The sequence below is a fragment of the Chaetura pelagica genome, unplaced genomic scaffold (assembly GCF_000747805.2).
Source record: "Chaetura pelagica isolate M959 unplaced genomic scaffold, ChaPel_1.0 scaffold135, whole genome shotgun sequence".
NCBI lineage: Eukaryota > Metazoa > Chordata > Aves > Apodiformes > Apodidae > Chaetura > Chaetura pelagica.
The window spans coordinates 5,721,718-5,747,539 of NW_009953649.1; the positions used below are offsets into that span (position 1 = coordinate 5,721,718).

At 35.7% G+C, this 25,822-nt stretch overlaps 1 protein-coding gene across 1 annotated transcript in view; it reads right to left on the reverse strand.

Moving 5' to 3' along the window:
- The window catches only part of PARK2 (parkin RBR E3 ubiquitin protein ligase), a 555,014-nt gene that overhangs the window by 460,534 nt on the left and 68,658 nt on the right, over nt 1-25,822 (reverse strand). The window contains exon 3 of the mRNA XM_010000025.1: nt 11,755-11,995. Coding sequence (XP_009998327.1) covers nt 11,755-11,995 — 241 coding nt within the window. The remainder of the gene's footprint in view (nt 1-11,754; nt 11,996-25,822) is intronic.

Below are 25,822 nucleotides of genomic sequence, written 5' to 3' on the forward strand. Positions count from 1 at the left end.
ATGTCCTTTTTTTTCAGTCCTAATACTGAGGGACAAACTGAATAACTGGTTTGACATGGCTTTCATGTTTTGTTAACCAAAAGAGAGTCCCTACCCTGAATGTCCAAACATACAAGAAACAACATTATATTGTTATAAACTAAAAGAAACTGAGTTTAACAAAGCTTGTTTATTTACATATCATTCCTGTTTGGAAGCCACAAGATCCTTCCAGCATCCTCTGCATCCTTCCAGATTTAATGTATGTGCTGCAGATTGAGTATGGTTTCAGGTACTGGTTTCAAGCATCTCCAGAGACACACACAGAATTGACATCAGTTACATAGATCTGTACATAAGTTACATAAGTCTGTACACACAACACTGACCATGGATCTTCAGAAGCTGTTGAGATAACAGAGAAATCCACACTACCAAATTCTTATAATAATATTTCTAATTGTAACTGGTGCTCTGCTCAAGGCAAGAGTGCTCTCCAAATAAAAGTTATTCTTTTCCAGTTATATTGCATATAATCATGATGTATTTCAATAAAGAAAATATGACAAGTAACTGCTTATCTGACTCACCACTACAGCTAGCCCTGCATGTTCTTTCTTTTTCCTTAACAAGCACTACATCATTATTCTAGCAGAAAAATAAAATTACTAGTGAAAACAAGAAGACTGTTCATGAATGTACTAAATAACTTGCCAGTGCTTTTATTCTAACAGATATTTCAGCATGTCACATAATGTTGCACAATAACAGTGTACCACAGAAGCTGCCTTTCCAATTGATTTGTGGTATTGCGTTTCATTCTCAATGCCCTCTGTCAGGCTCTTCACTGAGATGCTCCCACAGAACTATAATTTTAAAGATTATTTACTTATTTTAGAAATAACAGGGAGCAGGAAACAGCTCAGGAAAGATGCATCCCTAGCTCAGTTAATAAAATATTTTTGACTATGGAGAGGAAATACCAATACCAATATTTCAAAATTAACTATTTAGTTTACAAAGCTACTATTTAATGTCATAAAAAACATATCAAAAATAGTATTTTGAGGAAGATCCTTAGCTGCTTCTAAAGAAGCAACAAGAATTATACTAGTTTACAATCTTTCTTTAAGACTTGTCCAGACGAATGGAAATAATTGTGTAAAAATTGCACTTTACCAAACTATTGCCACAACATAATGGTATGGTCATTGCATCACTTACATATAATGTAAGACCAGGACAGTGCCATGAAGAGTAGGAAGGGATTGTAAGAAAAAAGTCAACTTAGAATTTCACATACTGTGTTCACAGATGCTCTAAATAGACGTGTTATGTGAGGCAATACCCTTTGGCTCTTAGAAGCCAGAAAATATAAACCTAACTCAAGAGGATTTTTGCAAAAACATTGAGGAAGAAGAGATGCAGGTGTTTCAGGCTACTAAAACCAGTATTTAAGCAATGGGCAGGAAACAGCAGCTATTGAAAATAACATGTACTAGAGTGTTCAATTTTTACACATACAAGGAGCTATCTTTCTCCTGTGGAGGAAGAACACAAAAACAAAGTATTTCAGGAAAAGAAGGAAAGACAAAGAGTGACAGATTGTAATAGAGTCCTGAGACCTTGAACTTCAAAGCTCCTCTAGCTCTGTGTTAACTAACTGAATGCCTCATCCCCAGGTTAGCTGAAAGGTAGCATTATTAATTGCATTACAGTCAAATGCACAGAAACTGGAATCACAGTAATCCTCACTGACACATTTACATGCACAGACTGCTGAGCATCTACATCTGTTATTTTATAAGAAGCGTGGAAAAAATGTTCACAATATATGAAACAGTGTTATAGACTAGTCCTACCCTACCAACAATTAAAATTGCCTCAACACATATGAAAATTCCCTGCAGAGAGGTGATGGTACCTGCCATCTAGTGAGTTTCCTTGTTTTAATAAGATAAATGATCCTACCTATGAAAACTTTGAACCTCTCAGCTCATAACCATTCTACACTGTAATTTGGGGAGACTTTTTGGGGGGTGTCCAGTCAGAAAACCTGTTGGATTGATCATCATCATGAACAATGGGAAAACTCAATTATCCAAAAGGAACACATCAGATTATCTATCAGAGGGAATTAAGCTAATTTTAAAATATTTAAATAACTCATGAGTAAGTTCGTCTGATATCTCTCACTATAACTCCTTGATTACCTGTTTTTCCCTTAATGCAAATCTATGATCAAGTGAGAATACAGTAATATGTAGGCCCTGTGGGACTTCTCAGTAAGAGATATTGTTGATCTACCATACGGTTCATTCATCAGTATGTTCTCTAATTAATGAATTATTAGATATTTTTGATACTACATGTACAGTATCTTTAAATGTTACATTAGTATTAAATGTTTCTTGCATTTTAGAGAGTAAAGGCCATAGCAATTCTCTTCTCAAGAAAATTAATTTAAACTGAGTCCTACTATCATTCTTTACCTGTCAGTTTAGGAAACTACCCTCTGTCCCATATTATTAGCATTCCTACCACATGAACTGTTGAGACTCCAGTCCTCACCACACCATGTACAGAACAAAGCTTTGGCAACTGGTTGTTACTTACTCCTGATTCGTGGCACACTGAACCACTAGCTGCCATCTTAACTCTCAGTTGTTCCTCTAGTGCCACACCAATCAATTAAGCCAATTGATCTTGGAGAAGGGTTCAATGACTATTTTGTACATTGAACTTCAGATGTACTTTATGCCTCTTAATCTCTACAAAAGTCTGTTCCCTTTCTGCTATCTCACATGAACCTAGTAAGGCTTATTTTTTTTCTTTTCATACAATCCTTTTGACAAGTTCACAAATCAATATTCTGGCAGGTGTTCTTTCTAGTGTTGGATTTTCAAGTATTATGGTAAGTTATAAGACATTCTTGCAAACTCTAAACAGGAAAGATTTTATCTAGATGCCTCCCCACATCCTTCATCAATAACCATTTGATTTCTAGTTGATTCTTATGTGTTACTCAATGAAGGACCACAATAATCTAGACACAATCAAGATACCTCTGCATCTCCAGTGTTTAACTCAGATTCCTTATCTATTACATATCTGTGTAGGAGGTAAGCAACCCTGTAATTCTGCCATAATCATAGTATATTTACAAGCCATTCAGCCAGAGAAAGAGTATGGACTCTGAGGGACTTACAAGAGAATATGAATAGTAAAAGGAAATATGGAAGAGAACAAACAAATCACACAATGAAAGCTATTGTTACAGGTGGCTATTATTTAAAGAAGATCTTTTATTTGTCTATTTATTGTTGGTCAAACACATATCTCTGTGCTTGGATTGCAGAAATAACATGCATTTGTTCACATCTTTACTGTTAAATTTAGGATACCTGAAAATTTTCTACTACAGATTAGGAGATGGAGTGTGGAGGACAGGTGACACTTCTGTTTGAAACAGAATGTTTTGCATCTCCATCCTAAATATTTCACAATGGTTACAGTTAGAAAGAAGATAATGCTAAAGATGAGTCAAATATTAGCTCAGCTATGGCCATTATTATGTTCCTATCAAGCTGAAAATCACAGTGGACAATGTCATGCGGTTTAGAAACCAAGATAAGAAGACCTATACCTGTTCACCACAGATTAGGGAACAAAAGGTATAAAAGTACAGTAGCCATAATCATTAAGCTGCATCAAATCTTGTATTAAGATCTTGCCATTCCACAGCTGAAGACAGTGGAGATTTTGCTTTTTATTTCATTATATTAAACATAAACACAGCATTCTTTTCAAGAGAAATAAAGTCTGCTTAGGGAAAGTCCCTGATAATGTCAATCTGGATCTTCATCTGGCCACATTTACAGTTCAGTTCAAACTTTATTTTAAACTCTATTCATATTTGATTCAGCTACTTCAAAAATTATTTCTGGAGGCTGAGAATCATTGCAGTACATAAAAACTCACTTGCCAAGTGGTAAAGCTTTAAACAAGAAACCAAATTATTGTTGCCAGCTAGAGTTTTCTTCCAGTAATTATACTGAGTATTTATTGTGTGACAAAGCTAAGGAGAAAATTGTGGTGAACAAAAGGAGGGATCAGGGCTCCAGCTACTTTGGTTGCTTGAGTGAACATTCAATCTTTGTTACAACTTTGGTTAAATCATCTTCATAGCAAATACACAATACAATAATGTCAGCCAGCACTGGAAACCAGGATACTGGGGTTTATAATAAAATCATTGCTAGGTTGTGCACCCTTGCCTGAAGCTGAGCATTGATGTACACTGTACCTAGTGAAAAGGTTTATCGTGGAGCATGATACCCTGCTGATCCCTCTCCCCTGAACTTCAAGTCCATATGTCCACATCTGTACATTTCCTCCTTTTTCTCTGTCCTTGTCTTTTGACAGGTATATGTCAACAGTCATGGAATTGACTGTTGCACCATTTGGACATCATGGAAGCTTTGGAAGAAAGTGCTGGCATTCAACAAGCTTTGTGTCTCTTGGAGTACCCTAAGACATTCTGCTCCAGGATGCAGCTGTCACCTTTGAATTTATTTTTTTATTATTATTATTCTTTTTTTTCTTTCTGTTTTGTTTGTTTGTTTGTTGTTTTGTTTTATTTTTCTAAGTGGGAGGGTAGTCAAAATTACATATATATAGATATATATGGGCTTGCATTCTAAGTGGAAGTTTAGTTATACATGCCCTATTTCAGATATGAGAAATCATTACAGGTAGATAGACTGTCAAAACTCAATTTGAAGCATTCATCCGCAAATACCAGTTACAGCAGCAGCTGGATGTAACTGCTAAATCAGAATCTGACATGTTCTCAAGGTCAAAGAGTGAATACCCACACAGATACCAACAGTAGAGATAAGCTTGTAAGGTACAGTTTCAGGGTATCAGGGAATACAAAGATTCCTGGTTTTTGGTCTAGCATTGAAAAATGCTAGTTTTGAATCTTGGAGGTTAATCCTTAAATAGGAACTTCCAGACCACGGATACCTCACTAAAGAAACTGTATTCTGACACAGAAGTTGCAAAAAAATGGTGCCACAGCACATATAATCCAGCTCAGAAACATTCCAGACAGCTTCACTTATAGGTCACTGTATCATCCTGTCTTATAAGCAAAAGGCAAATCAGGGAAAATATTTTATTCCTTTTGCTTTTCTTATCAATTTGATAATCTGATCACAAATGCTGTAATCCTAATTTCAGCTTTCTCTCCACTGCCAACAGATTCCATAGAATATCAACATTCCAGAAGACTGTAGTGAATATTTAATAATTACATAGGACAATGGTTGTTGGCATAGCATGGATCTTTATTCAGCTTCAAATGGAAAGAATCTTAGTTGCTGGACATAATATAGGCAGTGTTGCGTGCATGAAGAATTTGTAAGGACGAGCAATGTTAAAGCAAAAGATTCAATGTTCCTCAGAGCAGTGACAAAAATCCTACACTGAAGGATTTTTGGAAATCCACATAAAGCTTATATAGAATCTCAGTTCCTATGGTTAGATATTGTCTAAAAGAAAGAAAGAAACAACTCTCCCCCCAAAAAGGAGCACAAAGACAGAGAAACAACTGAAATTCTGGCTGGCAGCCTCTGAAAAGAAGCCTGAATAGACTAGAAGGCCACTACCTTGGCTTCTATAACAACAGTCACCCAGGTAGCAGAGGAAATGTGAAGCCTTCTGTGAAATAAAGCTGACAGTGAAATTCTAAAGACGTTTTGGCAGACCAATGCAAGAACATTCACTAACTTTAATTCTTTTTTTCTGTGAATATGAATTAGATCTTTTGAATTTTCCTACCACAACCATTATTCTCTAAAAAAAACTCCACAAACCCAAACATCACAGACTCTGTCTTACCCTGCCAAATGCAATGATCTTTACCTTTCACAGAAGCACAAATTTAGTCCAATCAAAGCTATTTGTCTTTGTAAAGAGAGAGCAGGGTGTGTTTTGTATGGCTTTTAAAAAAATATTCTAGTATCATCTGAATTTATCAAACTATCTGTTCCATGTAATTACTTTTTGCAATTCAAGCCTTTCTAATACATTTGGTTCTCTTAATGTCTTTGTAATACGTGAAAAACTCAATAAAACATTAATGAATCTCGAGCATGTGATATGAGAGAAAATTATGTCTCTTAGGTCATTTTGAGTGGTAGGAGTTCATAGCAGAAGTGTATAGTGCAAGCACGACGCTACAGAGTAGTGGCAACCACTGGTTTTTAATGAACTTGAAAAAAAACAAGCCCCTAATTATTTGTACCTCATAAAGGGACTATTACCATTATAATCACTATGCATCTCTATTGTCATGTTTTTACACATAAGAGGTGTTTCCTAAGTGTTACATTCCTATTTTTCCCTGTGGCATCACTAATTAACTCATGCCAACAATTATTTCAGAAAACATAACGTGTATAGTTGTGTTTAATCAACACAGAACATTTTCCACCTACAAATGCCACCTCTAGCTGGTGGCATAAAGATGTGAGTGATGCGTATGCAGAAGAAAGCCCATCCATGCTGTCAGCCAGAAAGAATAAAAATACATTTCAAGGACACAACAATGTCCCCACCCCACTCCTTGACACAAAGGAGTTATCAAATGTTACCAGCTTCAATTAACTTAAAAAGGCCTTTAAAAACAATAAAGCAATTAGACACATTCATAAGACATAATTATGTCATGTAAAGATAAGCATTCCCAGAAGTGCTTTTGGCTCTATTAGAAAAGAACATTTCTCCTCTCAAATGTATTTCACAGACATGCAAGGTGTGGGAAAATGGCACCATTCTCATCAGTGTTAAAAGCATATGATATGAATGAGTTCTCCAGCTGCAATCAATTATCAAGTGTGTGTTCTGTTTTCTGAAATGGGTTCAATTTATCATTTTATTGAAAAGGTTCCATTATGCTAATGTCTTATAAAATCACTTTTTGCTGTTGCTGGAAGGTGAAAGGGGATATCAGTTTCTATATATAGAACTTAGAAATACTGCAGCAGTGAGTTGTCAAGGGTTAATAACCCTAACAGAAGATATAATATACATAAGAGCAAACTTCCAAGGACTTTGTAATGACGAATTTTCATAACCCCACTGGAAGCATAATGGACAGATATTATTTTTTTTTAAGCTTAACTATTTCAAAAGAAATTTTGACAGAACTAGTTAATTGGTGAGCTAAACACTCTCTCTCTGTTCTTCAATTAACCCTTGAGTTGACACTGGCCACTGTTTAGGAAGTGCTATTTCAATGAAGGTCAGATTAGAGAACACCATTATCGTTCCTGTCATCTTACCCAGATAGCAGACATGAAGGATAATTAAACAGAGGCAATTACTTACTAAAAGGAATACTCCTTCTCTAAGTATAGCATTATAAAATAAGAAAACCTTTTTATTCAACGATAGGACATGAAACAGGTAAGTATTAAAAGAGGAATAGAACTAGATTTAGATAGACAATTGGTTTGATTTTGTATAATAATTACTTTGTGGCTGAGATGTGACTTGATTTAAGAAAACCTCTTATATGCTCTGCATCAAAAAATAGAGCATTGTTTCAGGAACATTATCATGTAATGAATTACTTTTATTGGGAAGTATTGTCTCATGGACATGCCTTCCCCAGCCTCCAAACATACTCATACAGCAATATCCAAGAGGTTATAGCAACTAATCAAGAGGAGTAATTTAACATATACTGACATGATTGCAATATAATTTAACAGTTGAAAACAAGTATGTGGAGCTACAGCACTGTGATCATTATGTCAATGGATCATCAATATCCTTCTGGATCTCAGCTTCAAACATGGATCACAGTTTGTGAACTTCTAAAATACATTCACCAATCAGCTTGCAAACTAATTAAAAAAATTAAAGAAGTTCTCATTCAACACATAGGAAATACTTAGCAGGACTGATTTAAAATTAAATGTAATCTCATTGCACCACATACAAATGTATGGTCATAAACCTCTAGTACACACCTGGATTTTCAGACCCCAGATGAGTACATTTAAACTATGGTTATCTCTGAAAAGCATATTTTAATGCTGTGATGACCTAGTCAGGCAGAATGGGTAAGCATTCTGAATGAAGTGTGGGAGTACTATGACCACCAAAGGGGCAAAGATTTTTGTAGTTGCACACAAGAGGTATCCAGATGCAAAAAAGGTTGTAAACCAAAACAAAACAAGCCCAAGGGATTGAAAATGGGCAGAATATCTTGCAGGTATGGAATACCCATGAAAGGGAACTGGCAAAACCAAAATCCAGGTATGCAGTAAGGGATGCAGAAGAGATTCCCTCTTGGGCTGGAGGCAAGTAGTATACAAATATCAATCAAGAAATGAAAAGATGCAGAAGAAGGAGGACAAGTCTGCCTTTGTTTTAGTTTCTCTTGTTGAAGAGCTTTTGGATCTTATTAATTTGATTTCTGTGACTATAAGGCATCAGCGTAGCCCACATGGCATCAGCTCTGTGGTATTGTATAATCACAGCAAATTTAGGACAAAAGGTCTAACAGCTGAAGTCTAACATTTTTTGTTATGTACTGGCTGCATAGTTGTAACAATTAACAACGCAGTAACTAACCATTAGCACAGACTGAGTTGTTAATGCAGGAATTTTGTAAAGTTTTATTTTAAAGTTTAAAATAAAATTGTACCTACAGTACATTTACACAGCATGTCAAGTAGACAAGTGTAGCCATGCTTCCCAGAAAGTATTTGCCAAAATTGGGAGTATTATGTTATTGCTGAGTTGGTACTTTCTGCTGTTTTTTTTTAAATAAATAGTAGTTCCTCCCCTTTTCTGGATGTAGATTGATCCTCAAATTGATTTTGCATTCCATATTTTAAAATGTGTAAAATAATGCATTTTTAAAACTCTTAATCAAATGTGCTACATCATGCATTCTTATTTACATTAGAAGTAGTTTAATCTTACTACAAAAGTAAACTGTCAGGGCACTAAATTCAAATTAACATAGTAACCTAAACAGTTACTTGAATGTATCTACTGAAATTATACATTGGTTGCATATTAAGTAATTTGTTACTTTTTCTTGCACAGCAATATGAATCTTATTCAAGTTAATGTCAGTTGAAAGACCTATCATAAGAACCATGTAACCACCATTAAATGGTGTATTAATATTTCAGGAAATTTAAGAAAGGTCAGTGTAAGTCTGGGAAAAAAGGACCTAGTTTCACAAAATTAGGACAAAATTGCACAAAATACTGATTTCCCTTCCTCAAAATATTGATTTACGATACCATGGACCAAAAGTACATTTCATTAATTAATTTGTTATAATTAATCAAAAAAATATTGGTACAGATGCCAAGGGGAAAAAATCTTTATACTGATTAATTTCCTATGTAAAAATGCAGCAAAATGACATGAGAACATTTTTATGTCTCTTCCATTTTCTAAGGGAATAGTAAGTTCTTAGATATTTAGGTTTGTGAGACAGCGAAGCAAAATTAGGTCAGGAGAAAATAAGTTGTGTTGTATTAGTTTGTCTGAGGCAGTTGCTGAACACTTAAAGAGCTTCATGTCTCGGAGCATCAACAGAGATGTTCTTGCAGTGCTGGAGACCATCTTAGATGTATCAGTGCCCATGTTTTGATGTCATTCTCAAAACAAGGATAAAAAGAGAACTCTAGTTGTACTGAGCTTGGTACTGGGTACGTGTACTCAGCCTAACACCACATTGAAAAGGGGACATAGAGATATACACCATACCATACCCTATGTGGAACTAATTTGATGTTATAGGTTTTTTAAAATTATTATGCAATTTTAAAACACTTCAGGAGCTTAGACTACTAATTAATTCAAGCAAACCTGACACTAACATTCACATCCTTTTAGTGTTTTTTGATTACAAGAATCATATAAAAGTGCAATAACAATTATTGAGCACAGGAATTATTTAGCACACAGTCATCAGAATGCTACTCATTTGTACCATGTCAGCAATATTCCCAGTTTAATGATTATTATTTTTTTTCATTCCATCAGAGCTTTTCTCAGAATTGACTGACTATCCAAACCCTAAATTATTATTTCCCTTTCTAAAAGTTTTTGCCTGTGTCTTTCATATATCAGACTCTCACAGTAAGAGACTGCGAATCAGCTCATCACTTTTTTATATCTGTTAAAGCCTGTTTAACTTACAGATAAAACTAGTCCACATATATTCTGAACATATTTTTCCTCACTTGCCATTCTGCCATGAAAATATTTGCTGCAATAGATGACACATATCAGTTAGTACTTGGCTTCAGAGAGTTTGTAGTCTGTGGAAATACACACCATATGACAGATTTTAAAAGGCCTTACACATGTACAAACTATTCTGTAAAGAGCAACACAACTATTAAAGCTCTGTACATCTAATGTACAGCAGTGAAAAAAATAAATACGTAGTAGCATTGGAAAGGACACACCATTGCCTGGCTTTTGATAGTAAGTCCAGTCTGAAATCCTCTCTGTAGTTTACCAGATTTAAATTGGCATGCACCCCTCTTATCTCATTATTCATTCAGATTGGGAGATGTGGATCATTAAGCTGGGTACTAATTTGTTCCTAAACTGCACTCATTCATCATTAGTTGGCAGTGAGAGGTTGATAAAGTCAGTTGTGGAATACTTCTGTGACCCTCCCACGAATTGTGTATTTTCTGCATGAGTTACTTAAGAAATTCTCAATAAATTATTTTAACAGTTTTAGTAGCCATTTTATTAAGCATGGGGATTTCTGTGGTCATGTTAGTATCAGAGGTATCTCTGTCATTTTCAAAATTATCTGGACCTATGTTTGGTATTATCTTCCGCATTGTGTATAAAAGGTATCTGTGTACTTGCCTTTCCAAAAAAGACATCTCTGATGGACTATTCTGACAGATCACAACAGAGTCTGTTGTTGTGCAGAATGGTGTCTCTTCACTGGGGACAAACTTAGTTGTGAGTAAAGATTAGCTTGACTGTGTATGAGGAGGGGTTTACTCAGAGAAGATAACATGAAATAGCTAAGAGGTTCTTGTATTTCCTTCTAACTTCAGCTTCTCTCTAATTAACAATTTTAAATACTATGGCACAACCCATTTGCAGTAACCTAACTTGTGCCTCAGATAATTTTTCATCATGAAGACAAGACATTCTTAGTAATAATTTGGTGGATGAAGAAATAAAATCCATAGTATGAATCACCATCATATTTTGTGCCAGCTATGTTTTCATAAATAATAAATCTATTGAATAGAAATATTTTTTAACAAAACGTATGGGTATGAAAACATTACAACAGATTGGGAATTAAACACATTTGCAATGCATAAGATGCCCAGCATTCTAGTTGAGGAAATTTCTGTAGTGGAAAGTTTACAGACTTTTTTTTTTTTTTGCCTTCTCACAGACCTCTGGGGTTTTTGCCAATTTGTAATAATTTGTAAAAATATTAGCATAATGCAAGTTAGAGACAAGAACAACACAAGAATTAATTCTATTTATCCACAAAGCAAAATTATTTTGCTAGAAGACACCTCAGATGTTCATCATCTCTTAATACAGCTGTATTTTTTGTTGTTTCATAACCAAAAGAAACCGTATGTTGTTGTGTTTTTTTCGTGTGGTATAGAACTGTTCACCCTAAGAAAGAAACAGAGAAATCTTCAGGTCTGTGCATTGAAATGTAGCAAAACACTTATTTACCTGATTTTTCAGAAGAAAGAGGAACGCTGTTTTTTGTAGTGTCCAGAATAACAGCCAACCCTGCAGATAGTGATGGGAGAATGCTGGTGCTGAGATCTATTCGAGTTAGACTTTCAGGTTTTCTTTCCAAGGCTTTTAGAATACCCTCAGCATGGCTATCTTCTGTCTCATCTTTGTTCTGGCTGCTCTTCTGTGGATTCTGAACAATATGCACAATACTCTGCTGGGCTACGTCACAGTTCTGCAACACAAAAACAAAACCCAAAAAAATAATTAATTGTGACATAAGGGACAAAATCCCTCTATCTCCAATTTGTTATTTATTAAATGGTCTCCAAGCCATTTTGTGTAGAATTTCAGTGTGCAGTAATGGAGTTTAAAGCAAAGTGACAAGTGTAAATTGCTAGAATTAGGATTACTTGCATTGGCAAAAAGGGTCACAACACTTACAAATTCTAAACATTTAACAAGGAAATGGTGGATGAGTGCCAACAGTTCTAAATAAGTCTGGTTTATTGGCGCAAAGGAACAACCCCAGAGGGAGCACAAGTAAACCAAGCGCTAAGAATATTCACTACTTAATACATTTTTGCACAGATAATGCAGATACACACACTTCAGATAGCAATTTTGGGTCAAATTTGACAGTAACAGATTTCAGAATCACAGACCCAGTCACAATTGGGTCACAATTTGACAAGCGATTACTACTCCAATGCATATTCCTGAAAAGAAACAGGGATTAAGGTGTTGCCAATGATGACTGATGCTTATTTCTTGTCTCTACTGTAATTTCCAATTTAAATATGGCTTTAGATGTAGACTCAGTATGAATTTACCATTATTCCCAAATATGACATTAAGTTGTTGTCTTCAGAATTAGGGAAAGGTTGTGGAAGATCTCATGACCACTTGCTGGTAAAACAAAAGAACTGCTATCCAGCCCAGGATGTCTCATACATGCCTAAGTAATTTCTCGGTTCTCACCAGAGGTGATTCTTAGACAGTCTTATCCATATCTTGTGTCTTTGAAAAAAGCAGACTGAATAAAGATCTTATGAAAGATTTATCCATGATAAAGCAGAATAGAATTCGCATTTTGTTCAGCATTTTCGTAATATGGAATAGGAAAGTAAAATATTACCTCAGAACCAGAACTGACAGAGATTTTAGATGATCTATAAATAATGAAGGGCCTTCAAGAAAGATTTGTATTCATCTTTCCACAGCACACCTTGCCTCTTTATTGGGTGATACTTCCCAGAGATCCACACCTAGTTCTCTGGTGTCATGACTGTAACACATAAAAATACCAACATACACACAGAGAATTTTTAATTTTCCTCAAGAAAATAATGAGGTTAGCCATGTCTGCACTGAAATGTCAAACAGACTGGTGATTACACTGGGGAGGAACAGAAAGAGAATTAAAAAGCATTTGTCACAGTACCTACAAAATATTTTAAATTTTTTTGTTCGGATTTGCAATTACTTAATGCACTTTTAATTGTAAAAGATTCCTTTACAGATATTTTAGTGATGTTTATAATCTTGTTATTATCCTACTCTCTTCTACCACTTTTTCTCCTCTGTTCTCATTTCCTTTTAATTGTTTTCCTTCATTCTCTTGCATTATTTTTCAGTATTTTCCCCTCCAGTCAGTCTTTCTTATGTAATGAAGCTCTAAAAGATGAAAATCTGTTTTGTTTTTGTTTTTCTTTTCAATTGAATTTTTAATAATACAGTTTCCTCAGTGAAGCAGTAATCAGCCAGCAGAGATTTGTCAAATCATGGATGTTTTAGTCTTAATATTCAAACAAAGCAATCATTAGATTACCACTACAAAACATTATATTGACATTAAAGTCCTCCTTTTTTTTCTTTTTTATTTACAACTTGTTGCTCATAACATTCTTACGAGCTTAATAATTTCATTCATTAACACAAAATCCAAAACACAGTCATCACTCAAAAAATTCTCCAACTAAAAATACTGTGTAACATTAAAGAATTTAATAACCTAAGAGAAATCAATAATTAAATTAATAACCTAGGCAAATGATGAGCTCAAAAGTGATTTGCTCAGTTACAGCTAGAATTACAAGAGGAAATAGACGTATATGTACAAACGCACAACCCTGGCAACCCCTAATCAACTGTCAATCAGTCAAACCATGTTTTAATGAGCAACTCCTCTGGCAGTTTTCCTTGCTTGAGCAGCCTCCGTCCTTCCTTTAATTTTCTTCTATCTCAGTTTGTTTCTTTTTAAAGTTTGCATCAGTTCCCTGATTCAGTTCACAGCTTGACGCTGTGCTACAGTCACACTGAGGGGATAGTGCATAAGAGACAGTAAGAGCAAGCGCTGCTTAAATAAACGTAAATGCCCCTGAAAAATCACAACCTTTTTCAACCACTCTTGCTTGATCTTGACTGCTGTACACATTTAGATGCATGATTAAAATTAATTGATCTTTAGAAAGTATAAGTCCCTTTCCAGTTCTTTTTGCAGGCTGCAGGGTATGTGCTTGGCCTAGAAATAAAGGAAAGGTTGACAAAATAGAGCCCTATCTTATCTTATTCTCTCTAATAATGTCAAGAACCACATACTTCAAAAAAAGATGTAAAATTTACACTTCAGGCAATTATATATCCATATGACCATAGCATATTCCTGGATTGCACTTAATAAAAGCTTTCATTTTTAAATGGCAGGTGAACATGTTGCACCTTGGTTTTCTTGTATCTCTTTATAAAAAAACACAACCAAACTTTGGAACATTACACGTCACTACTGCTGCTGCTGATGTATGTTATAGACAAAGGAAAGCTTAATTAGCAGATCCCAAGATAAGCTTTCAAAGATAGCAGCTACAAAATCATCCTTGGATTGGTGCATAACATATATTTTATATGGAAGTCACTGAGCACTAATAAACATGGAATCCTAAATCATCAGTTTTGTCATGTTCTTTTCTTACTACATTTCAATTGAACTTAGTTTGTGGTTAAAGATGGAAATTAATTCTCAACTTCTTTTGCAAGAAAACTGAGATGACAGTACAAGAACGAAAAATAATAAACATCATGAGAACATCACCAAGCAGTTCCCAGAAGTAGGGTGATTAATGCTTTATAGCAGACTAGATACCGTAGATGGCAGGTAGGCTAGTCTGTAGCTCTTTTCTCTGAGAAAAAAGGCAGAATTCAAACTACTTCTGTAAATGTTTAGGTTTTACCTTAGGTTACTATTGTAACACAAATCTAAGATACCATTTTTTATGTCAATGTCACGCTCATTTTCTTCATGTATTTGTTTTGCGCCTCAGGAATCATTTGTTTTGAGAATATCTATTATTAATGACTGTAGAGATATTTTCTTATCTGTTTATCCAAAGTAATGCCTTTGATCCCTATTCCAAAGAGAAATGCTGCAAGTACATATATTGTACATTATGAAGTATCTCTTTGCACTAGAGTAAAGCGAGCTGAGAAGATCCAAAACTGATGAAACCCAGTATTAAGGACTTGTTCTTTACAGGTAATGGGTTCTGGTCAACTTGGAAAATTAAATTTACAGCAGATTAAATTATTTTTAAAAAAAACAAAAACAAAAAACAAACACTTTTGCTTTAATGTATTTTTCTGAATTTTCAAGTTGAATTTCATAAGGCTGAATCAGCATATCCTGAGTGAGTAACACAATATCCTTTGGTGCTGCCAGCTGTGGGCTAATTAGAAGGCTGTTTCTGGAGACTGAGCTAAATTTTGAAGAGGGAAAAGATGACTGTGTTTCAGTAACTCTGAAGGCCTCTTGTTCTGAGAGATTTCTGCGTAAAATCTTCTTGACAACAGATTCTGATAGTAACATCAATACTAGAAGAAGTGTTCTCCATCTAACAATTACAAAGCTCACTACAGAAGTAATATTTTCTGAAGTGAATACACTTCATTTTGAAATGTTTTATTTAAAGAAATACTAGAGCAGATAAAAGGGTTGATTTGAGGTTTCGAAAGTGAACGTTAAAAAGCTAATTTCTTGTGGTGATTTTTCTTGAAAAGGAATTTTTAAAAATGTTATTTCATGTTAATCATAAGTTGTTTTTTTTTAGGTGCTTGTTTTTTTTTTTTTATTGCCTACCAAACTCAAAAAGCAATTGTTCATATTCCACTACCTAAGATTCAGTTCAAACTTTTCCTATTACCTGGAGAACCACATCTTTGCTCATGAATCCCTGAGGCCTATAGGGTGGAAACAATAACAGTTTGCCTAATTGCCACCTATTTAGATTAAGCAGATAATAGACTGCTGATGCCACTCGGTAAGAGATTCACACAAGGTAAATGCTCAAGAAAAGGTATTTTAAACTCCTAGGAATGATCAATAAGAATCAAAATATTGGCTTTCCAGTCAGGCTTTTTCTTAATTGTGCTGCATTTCAAAATCAGATGGGAAAATAAGGAGAACATTTTTGTCTTATTAATCTGCAGAATAACCAAAACAATAATAAAAATCTCCAGAGTAGCTACACCACAACACATCTCTTCAAAACAACAAGACCCATGTAAAAGTGCAGATGACACATCAACATTATTGGAAAAAGCTTTTTCTAAGGACAGTGTACAGAGAAATTAAAAGTGACCTTCTAAACAGAAAAAGAAAAAAAAAAAAGGAGAGAGAGAGAAAAAAAAAAAGAGGTTTGCCCAACAAACCTCACTCTACAATTGCTTTAACCCTCTCACAACCCAAGGATGGAGATCAAATCTCAAAAGCAGCAGACATAGAAAAAAATCAATTGGAAGAACAACAAGAATATTTTTGTTCCCTGATTACAGAACAATAGCTAAAAAAGATAGAAGAAAGCTATTACAAAAAAAATATCTCTTATTACACAGGGAGCAAAAGCTGAATTATTAATGAACTTGAAAGTAGAGATTACCTAAAATAAAAAATACAGACATAGTATTAACATTCTGTTGAGGTATGATGGTCTAAGAAATAGGAAACAAGGTTTGCAAGAAGACATCTTTTATTTAACCAGCTGACACGGAAAGAGAAATCAAATAAGCTTGTGGGCTCAGAGACTTTTCTGCAGGTCATGGCAAGGGGAAATCTAAAGGGAAAATTAGCCACTGTTAAAATAATGAAGCAAATCAGCACCCAGATTTGATACTGCTATCCATTTGTAGGAATTCTGTCTGCTGAGTGGCAGTGCACTAAATATTGCTCTACATGGGGCAGGGAAAAAAAGCCAATGCACCACTTGGCTGAAATTACACAGACCACTTAGCAGTTAAATTCCAGCAATCAGAAACTACTTGATATTTTATGATGCTATGGAATACATTTATATTTGACTTTCATTCACCTTTTCAACATTTTCACAGCTATACACTACTGTACTTTTTTTAGTATCTGGAATATTTTTGGTGATAAGCAATGCCTAGAAGGAAAAATGGATGTACTATTTAAATTATTTATTCAAATAAATGTGATTAAAAGGCAGAAAACCCTTCACTTAGCAGAATATTTGTACTCTAATTTTTATAATCTCTTCCTCTTCAGTTCTTGCAGTAGTTTATTGACTGTGCCAAAGAAATGGAATAAAAGGAAAGATAAAGATGTTAAAAAATTGCTGTGAAAAAGGATAGCATGCTTCAGGCAGTCATGAAGAATCCTGGAGTGCAACAGGGATAACTTCTTAAGCCAGGTAGACAGCCCTACCAGAGGAGATGCCATACTGGATCTGATGGTCACAAATGCAAGCGAGCTCATCAGTGATGTCAAGATTCAAGGCATTCTGGGCATGATCCAATGCTGATGGAGTTCACAATTGTGAGGGCTAACAGAATTAACTAAAAATGGGTAGATTCAGACCAGATATAAGGAAGAAGTTTTTTGCAGTAAGGGTGGTGAAAAACTGGAATGGATTGCCCAGAGAGGTGGTACATATCCAATCCCTGGAATCATTCAAGGTCAGGTTGGACAGAGCTCTGAGGAACCTGATCTAGTTGAAGATGTCCCCGTTCACTGCAGGGGGGTTGGAATAGATAACCTTTAAAGTTTCCTTCCAACCCAAACTACTCCATGATTCTATTAAATTAGTGACTGTGTTTGGTGTTTAATGACAAGCTAACTATTGGAGAGAATAAGCAAAAGATTTCTATGTGGGTTTCATAGAAGGGTTAATTCAGGTTTGCTAGCAAGTGCCTCCTAACTTTGCATCACACATCAGCTCAGAATGCAGAATAGTGCATTTAGATGTATTTCAAATTATTAACAAAAAAAAATGTGAATCATCTACATGTGACTCACTATGTGTGAATTACATGCACAGTATATCTTAATTTCAAAACAGACCTTTTGACATGATTGTTTATTACTTTCCCTCTCTCTTACGTGGTATTTTTTTTGGAGTACTCATGGTCTTTGCAGGTATCTTATTAAAACCTCACCTTCATTGAGACATAAAGTAATAAGATGTTTCTGGTCAATATTTTCTTACAATCCCATATTGAATAAAATATATTTTGGACTCATTCTAGGGACTGTTAAAGTGACCCACACTGATGAAGTGTAATGCTGCAAATTTTTGCCACTTTGACACTAAAGATTCTCTGAAACTTTCATCACAAAACATAACAGCATTAGAAAAAATCTTTTAATATAAAAAGATCTTATCTGAGGAAGGATGTTTAGTGGAATCTAAGAAAGGCTTCTGAGTAACAAATCAGGGCGACTTTGTAATGCCCCATATAGAGAAGCTCATGTTCTGAGAAGCTGTCACAGTCCCAATTGTGTTTGCCAACTGATAATTCAGGATTAGAGCAAACAGTAAGCATAGGATTAATACTATATATTTTCTCTTCCTGTAAGACTGAACTTTCTGAAGACTCCTGAAAAGACTCTGACCCATAGGCAAGTGCCAGGTAAGAGGAATAAACTCCATCTACACTTTGCAAGAGTCCTGAGACATTTACTTAAAACCATAAAACAGACCATTGCTTTGAACTTCCATGCGGAACATAATGCATCTACTAAGAACTGCTTGCTGCTTAGCTTCACAGAATCCTAGGGGTTGAAAGTGACCTTGAAAGATCATCTAGTCCAACCCCCCTGCCAGAGCAGGGTCACCTAGAGCACAGCACACAGGAACATGTCCAGGCAGGTTTTGAATGTCTCCAGCAAAGGAGACTCCACAATCTCTCCGGGCAGCCTGTTCCAGTGCTCCATCACTCTCACAGTAAAGAAGCTTTTTTTCTGATATTGACATGGAACCTCCTATGTTCCAGTTTGCACCCATTGCCCTTTTTCCTATCACTGGACATCACTGAAAAAAGCCTGGCTCCATTTTCCTGAAGCTCACCCTTTACATATTTGTAAACATTGATGAAGTCACCCCTCAGTCTCCTCCAAGCTAAAGAGACCCAGCTCCCTCAGCCTTGCCTCATAACAGAGATGTTCCACTCCCTTAAACATCTTTGTGGCTCTGTGCTGGACTCTTTCAAGCAGTTCCCTGTGCTTCTTGAACTGTGGGGCCCAGAACTAGACACAATATTCCAGATATGGCCTCACCAGTGCAGAATAGAGGGGGAGGAGAACTTCTCTTGACCTACTAACCACACCCTTTCTAATGCACCCCAGGATGCCATTGGCCTTTTTGGCCATAAGGGCACATTGCTGGCTCATGGTCATCCTCCTGTCCACCAGGACCCCCATGTCCCTTCTTCCTACGCTGCTCTCCAGCAGCTCAGCCCTCAACCTGTACTGGTACGTGGGGTTGTTCTTCCCCAGATGCAAAACTCTACACCTGTTGAATTTCATCATGTTTCTCCCCGCCCAACTCTCCAGCCTATCAAGGTCTCACTGAATGGCAGCACAGCCTTCTGGTGTGTCAGCCTCTCTTCCCAGTTTAGTGTCATCAGCAAACTTGCTGAGGGTACATTCTATACCCTCATCCAGGTCGTTGATGGAGATGTTGAACAACACCGGTCCCAGTATCGACCCCTGAGGGACTCCACTAGTCACACACCTCCATCTAGATTCTGTCCCATTGATCACAACTCTCTGACTTCTTCCTTTCAACCAGTTCACAATCCACCTCACCATCTGATCATCAAGATCACACTTCCTCAGCTTATCTACAAGGATGCTGTGGGAGACAGTGTCAAATGCTTTACTGAAATCAAGATAAACCACATCTACCGCTCTACCATCATCTATCTTCTATCAGGAACTTCTTACTGTACAAAAAAAGGGTTAATCTATACATATTTAAATTAGGGTTGGTGTTTTTTTTTTAACAAAAAGTACAATGGAAGTTTGAGAAGAGAAAACAGGTAAACTTTGTGTGATTTACTACAGCTCCTCCAGCTAATGGTTCCTTAGCTAGAAGCCTTAACTAGCCTTTACAAACATAAAATCTTCTGATCTGCAGCATAACACTACAGGTCCTATATTAAAAAGGTTCTGCTCTGAATTATACTCTTTAAAGAAAAGTTTCAGTCTTGCAATTTTATACTGACTTGTCCCATAATGACTTAATAATTTGCTGGAAATGGAAATGTATTCAACTAACACTATTTAAATTTTCTTGCACTACATTTACACTAAGTCAGAATTCCCCCTCTTCCTTCATATATGAATCACTTTATGCTTCATTTCCATCTTTTTCACATTATGAGACTCAAAACTTTAATGTTAATTTATAGCTCAGGGGAGGGAATGCAGACATAATTTTTAGTGAGGAACTTTTCAGGGTTATTATTTTTTATACACAATCTAAGACCTTAGCAATGCTATATACATATTTGCAAAAGGCATTATTAATACCACAGCCCTATTAATATGATGACTTTACTTGAATGTACGTCTTCTAGCACAAATTCCTTAGATAAATTTATCTTTAAACTAAATTAAAATGTTTTATTGGCAGCATATGAGACAGTCTGCAACACGAAAATACCTGCTTGGATTATTGTTATTCCCTTTAAAACTCTGCATAATTATCTGCAAAAGACATAGAAGGCAGTCAAACTTTTTGACATTATGTTTATAAAGCTATTATTATCTCAACAATTACATTAGGAACATATCATGCTACTATAAAATGGAAGAGAAATACAATCAAATGAACACTAAACTCACATGAAACTTTTCTCCTCAGTAAATGAACAGTTTTCTCCTTGCAATTTTATGTACTGTACACTATCACTATAATAAATACTGTACCTATAACATTCCAATTTATTATGTCTGTATAGACAGTAACAGATTGATGATAAGTTTACAATCCTAAATTAAATATGAATACAGTTACATTTTTGTGACTGCTTACTTCGTAAATGCAGCTGAGTACACCTCATTATTATTCCATCTTCTGAACTGAACTACCTGACAGAGCTTACACTCTAACCATGTTATCTCCAGCTGTAAACATAAAATAAGAAAGTTTATTATTTACCAGGCATGGATCATATTTTCTATTGTTCTGATTTCTTCACAAGCCACACCAAAAGAGATCATGTAACAAGTGTATACTGTAAAATGCTTGAATGAGTTTCACTTTGGACATATTTTATTCTGAGCTAAATGGTGATTAAAGGTACTAAGCTCAGAAAAAGGTCTCATAAATCAGCACTGTTAACAGTCTGGAACATGCAGCACAGCCTCAAGACTGGACTATATGCTATTTGGTCAACATGAGATTTGATGCTTAGTTCCTCTTCTCTTTAAATTCTTCTTTACCTTTTCTCAGCCAGGTAGAAGCTACCAATCCAGTCACACTTCCATGTCTTCACTTAACATGTACATTAATCATTAGTGAGCATGTGAGGAACAGGCATAAAAGTGGCCTCACACTGATACCTACCAGGCGCTAGGACACAAATGACACGCAATTTCTTTGCAAAAGTGAGGAGTCACTTACTATGCAGAACTCTGAAAATATCCTGAAGACTTCAGTGGTCTCTTATGCTGATGGGAGGACTATGGTGGCAGCTGTAGGGCTGCAGCAAGATTTTGTGCAATTCACGTCTCCAAAGAGTTCAGAAATAATTTATATGTATAGTTAATATTCCACTGTGGAAAGTGCATTTTCATATGAATTTATTGCCTGGTGCATCAAAAGTTTGATCGCTATAAATACCTTTTTCAATTGCTTCAAATACTCATTCACAGATGTCTTTTTCATGCTTTATGGCCAGCACCTGGTATATGTCCCAAAGAGCATTTTCGTTTCCCAGTGAATGTATCTATATATCACTTTGAGCAGTTGCTATGAGAGAAGCCATAAGTTAAGCCCACTGGGCATCCTGTGTGGGTTCACTAGGTAACTTGTTAACACACCAGTATAAACATGGCCAAGAAATAAAATATTTTCCAGAGCTTTCCCTGATTTTACCTGAAGGCTTGCTTTTAACCTAACAATTATTATGTCCAGTGGAAACAGTCTTAGATTTTATTTTTGGGATATGTCTACCAAAAATATCCCATAGGATAGGGATAAACAAATAGGATAAACAAATCTACTGGGCATTGCTGGAAAATCCATGCAGTGCAATATCATGCTACTTATCTAATTGCATTTTACTCTGGGGTAGAAGAGGCTGTGAAGAGTTTGCAGGGGTATAGATAGGCGTGTTACTAAATAGTTGGACAAGTTAGAGATTATTCACAATCCCTAATTGTAAAATATATGCCATATGAGAAAATACTCATATTATAAATAAATCCCTATGCCCGGTACATGTGGGCATAGTTTGTATCCTCTTTCCTTCCAATCTTATATGCAATCACATCTTATTTTAAAATGAAGAACACAAACTAACACAAACAAAGAGACTGCTAAGAAGATACAATATGAAGATTTTAAAATTGTTATTAAAATGAAAAGATCCTTTCTCTCACTTCTAAGTAATCTGTGTTATTTTTCAATAAATGTCTAGCACAAATGAAAAATATGACATAAATGTGAATCCAGACTGCTAAATAACCAACCTGTGTATTAAATTTACCACTATAAAAGGGAGATGAGAAAGCCTTGTTGAGTCACGGATGAAAGATAGTTTTGAACATCAGAACAAAGGAATAATGACTTATAAAAAAAAGACAAAGGAAACCCGCTTTAAGAGTGTGCTTTCATCCTTGAAAAAAATAATCTTCCACATCTCCCTGAGGCCATTCAATGTTAAGACAGAAATCCCCAGTGATATAGCATCGAGCTATGATAGGGAAGTTCAGTGTTCAGATTTAGTTCGGAAAGCATAGATTATTAAGACAAACAAGGTTCCTGAAAATTAATTTGAAAATTTTTGTATCATGGCCTTCTCTCTTCTACAGACAACCCATTTGCAAAGTAACACATGCTTTTTACAGATGTTTCACATATAAAATTTAATTCTTTCTCTGAACACCGAAAAAATCTGGAACATTCAGATCTTTTCATGTTGATGAGAAATAGTGTAATTAGGATTCAAATCAAGATTCAGATTCTGAAAATTTATGCAGGAAGAAGAGGAATCTGTGAGCATTCATGGGGAAGGGACATGTGCTGAGAAATTCAGTGATGCCAAGGGTGCAAAAAGTGTAGGTATTCCTGAGATGGAGGTTTCTTCAGGTCTGTCAGCCTATGTCTACATTATCAATCAGTCAAAAGCAAAAAAAAATGATTTGCATTACTAAGTAATGCAAACCAATAGAAGCAGCTCTCCAGAAGCAGCTCTCCACAGAAAAACAGCTAGTATCAAGGACCTGACATCCACACTAGAATCTGGGGGCTGAGAATTATGGAGTGGGTGCAGTTTTTTTAGTTAGTGCCTCTAGTCTCACCTGAGTGACAGCACCCTCTTTTGTCACTAGGATTCTGTAGACGAAGTCCTGAATTTCATCTCTCTATTTACTTTCATACTTTGTTTGCTCTGAGGATGCTCCATGATGCAAACCAAAACATTGTAAATGGGGATGATTACGAGATTCATTTCAAAAGCACACTCCTGTTTCAAACTAAGACACTAGTGTAGACATAACCTAATTGTCTAATTCTGAGCTTCCATCAAAGGCATCAGCAGACACATTTCACATTATCTGAGTGGAGATTAGTACTACTGCTATTTAAAGGTAATACTTTTATTAAAATTGATGCCCACAACAACTGGCTAATCACAGACTTGTGTGCTGGAAGGTGCATTTATTTAGATTTATAGAGACTGAAGGAAACAGAATGACTAAATGAAGATAAATAAACGTATGCTGCCTTCTGCTCAGGACTAAATCCCTTATTTTTAAAAGGTTAGTTGACCATTCTCCTTACAGGGTGGAAGTTCAACAGGTTTTACAACAATTGTTAACCATTTCTTTCTAGTGCTGTATTTAGTAAAACCATCATATTATTTTCTCCAGAAGACCTGGTTCACTCAGCTAGCTCCACTAAAAATCAATTTTAAAAATCTATAATTTCAAAACCAATTATTTTCTAACAGTTGTGCCAAGAAAGCATACAAGCTCCTGTAAACTTCCCTTAGCAATGGCAATTCAGCTTTGTGAGCCTGGAGTTGGAAATACTCTCTTAGAGCTGAAAACACAGTACAGTGCAGATGCACTTTAAAGCTGAAAAAACAGGTAATTCAACCACATAATAAAGGGAAGAAAAAAAAGAAAAGAAAAGAAAAAAAAAAGAAAAAAAAAAAAGACAAAAAAAAAAAAAGACAAAGCCATTCCCCTTCACACTTCAATAAGAAAAAAGCAGAGAGACTACCAGCATGGCTTCTAGCTTTTTACGACAGGGATTGTCACGTCAGAATACAGCAAGCTTTGTCCCTGTCTTTCAGCATGTTTTTAATCAGAGTGGATAGGTAATCCAATGGGTAAGATGCAACCCTTACCCTCACAGCACCTCTTTGTGTTAATCGTTATTTCTTGGTGTGAGAACACCTTCTGACTTCAGCCAAGGACTAGCTTTAGCAGTCCTGGAATTTTCACTTTACTGACAAGTAAGAGCTGACATTGCTCTCATCTCTGCAAGGGTCAACACTGTAATTTGTGGTACAGATGCTACAAATTCAGCTTCCTAAAGCTCTTTGAGCTTGTCCAGTCTCAGTCCCTCTCAAAAACTGACTCAAAACATTCATGCCAATGACACGCACAAAGTCATATTTCTTTTCTTTTTTTTTTTTTCCCCTTTAGTTTTCATCCTCTTTGCCTCGAGGAAGAAAAGCTCTGAAGTGAATACAATGAGTGTGCATGTTTAGAAGTACACAGTTAAGAGCAAAGCAGAGCTTATATCCACAGGCTTTTATCAGTGTCCACTCAAATGATGCTAGACTTGGCTGGCTGCAATTAACAGGATGTAAAAATGAAACCCTTACAAGTATAGCACAAATTATCCTTTTTTCTTTAAACAAGTTACCACTGGAATTAAAAACAGAAAAGACACAGGGGAAACATGCATGGGCTGGTTTGAGTGGATAAGGGGCATGGATCTGAGAATGTTTCTGTGTTTCTTCCAAGAGAAGGAACTTCCCATATTCAACAATGAGATGTTTTTGTAAGTTAAATACAAGCAACAGCAGCTAGATCTTTTTCATTTTGCAAATGACAATTAATTATTGTATTTTTTTGATCTCTAAACTGTGTGATTATTTTTTTTTTTTATGTTTTAATTCAGGTAGAGTACTGAAACTCATCTTAGGTTCTAGTACCAGTTGTTTTCCAGAACATCCATGTCTTTCATGCCTTTAGGTAAATTTGTACCAACAAGAAATCCTCTACTTCATTTTTTTAAGTACAAGAATTAAATGTATGCAAGCTCTGTTGTGCTCAAGCTATGTATCTTTAGATTCTAGCAGTGTTTCATCTGGTCTGGAGAGGAAGCATCCAAACTTCATACTGAAGTTTCAACAAGCTGTACACGGACACCCAAGGATGCAAGCTGCCTTAGGGCACCTGTACATTTTTAAAGGGGTTGAAGGAATCTGTGGGGCCACAGCTAATAAATCTAAGGTTATCTGGAAAACAGCTCAGTCACTGTTGAAGCTGACTTTATCTAGAACTCTCTGAAAAACTCAAGGAATT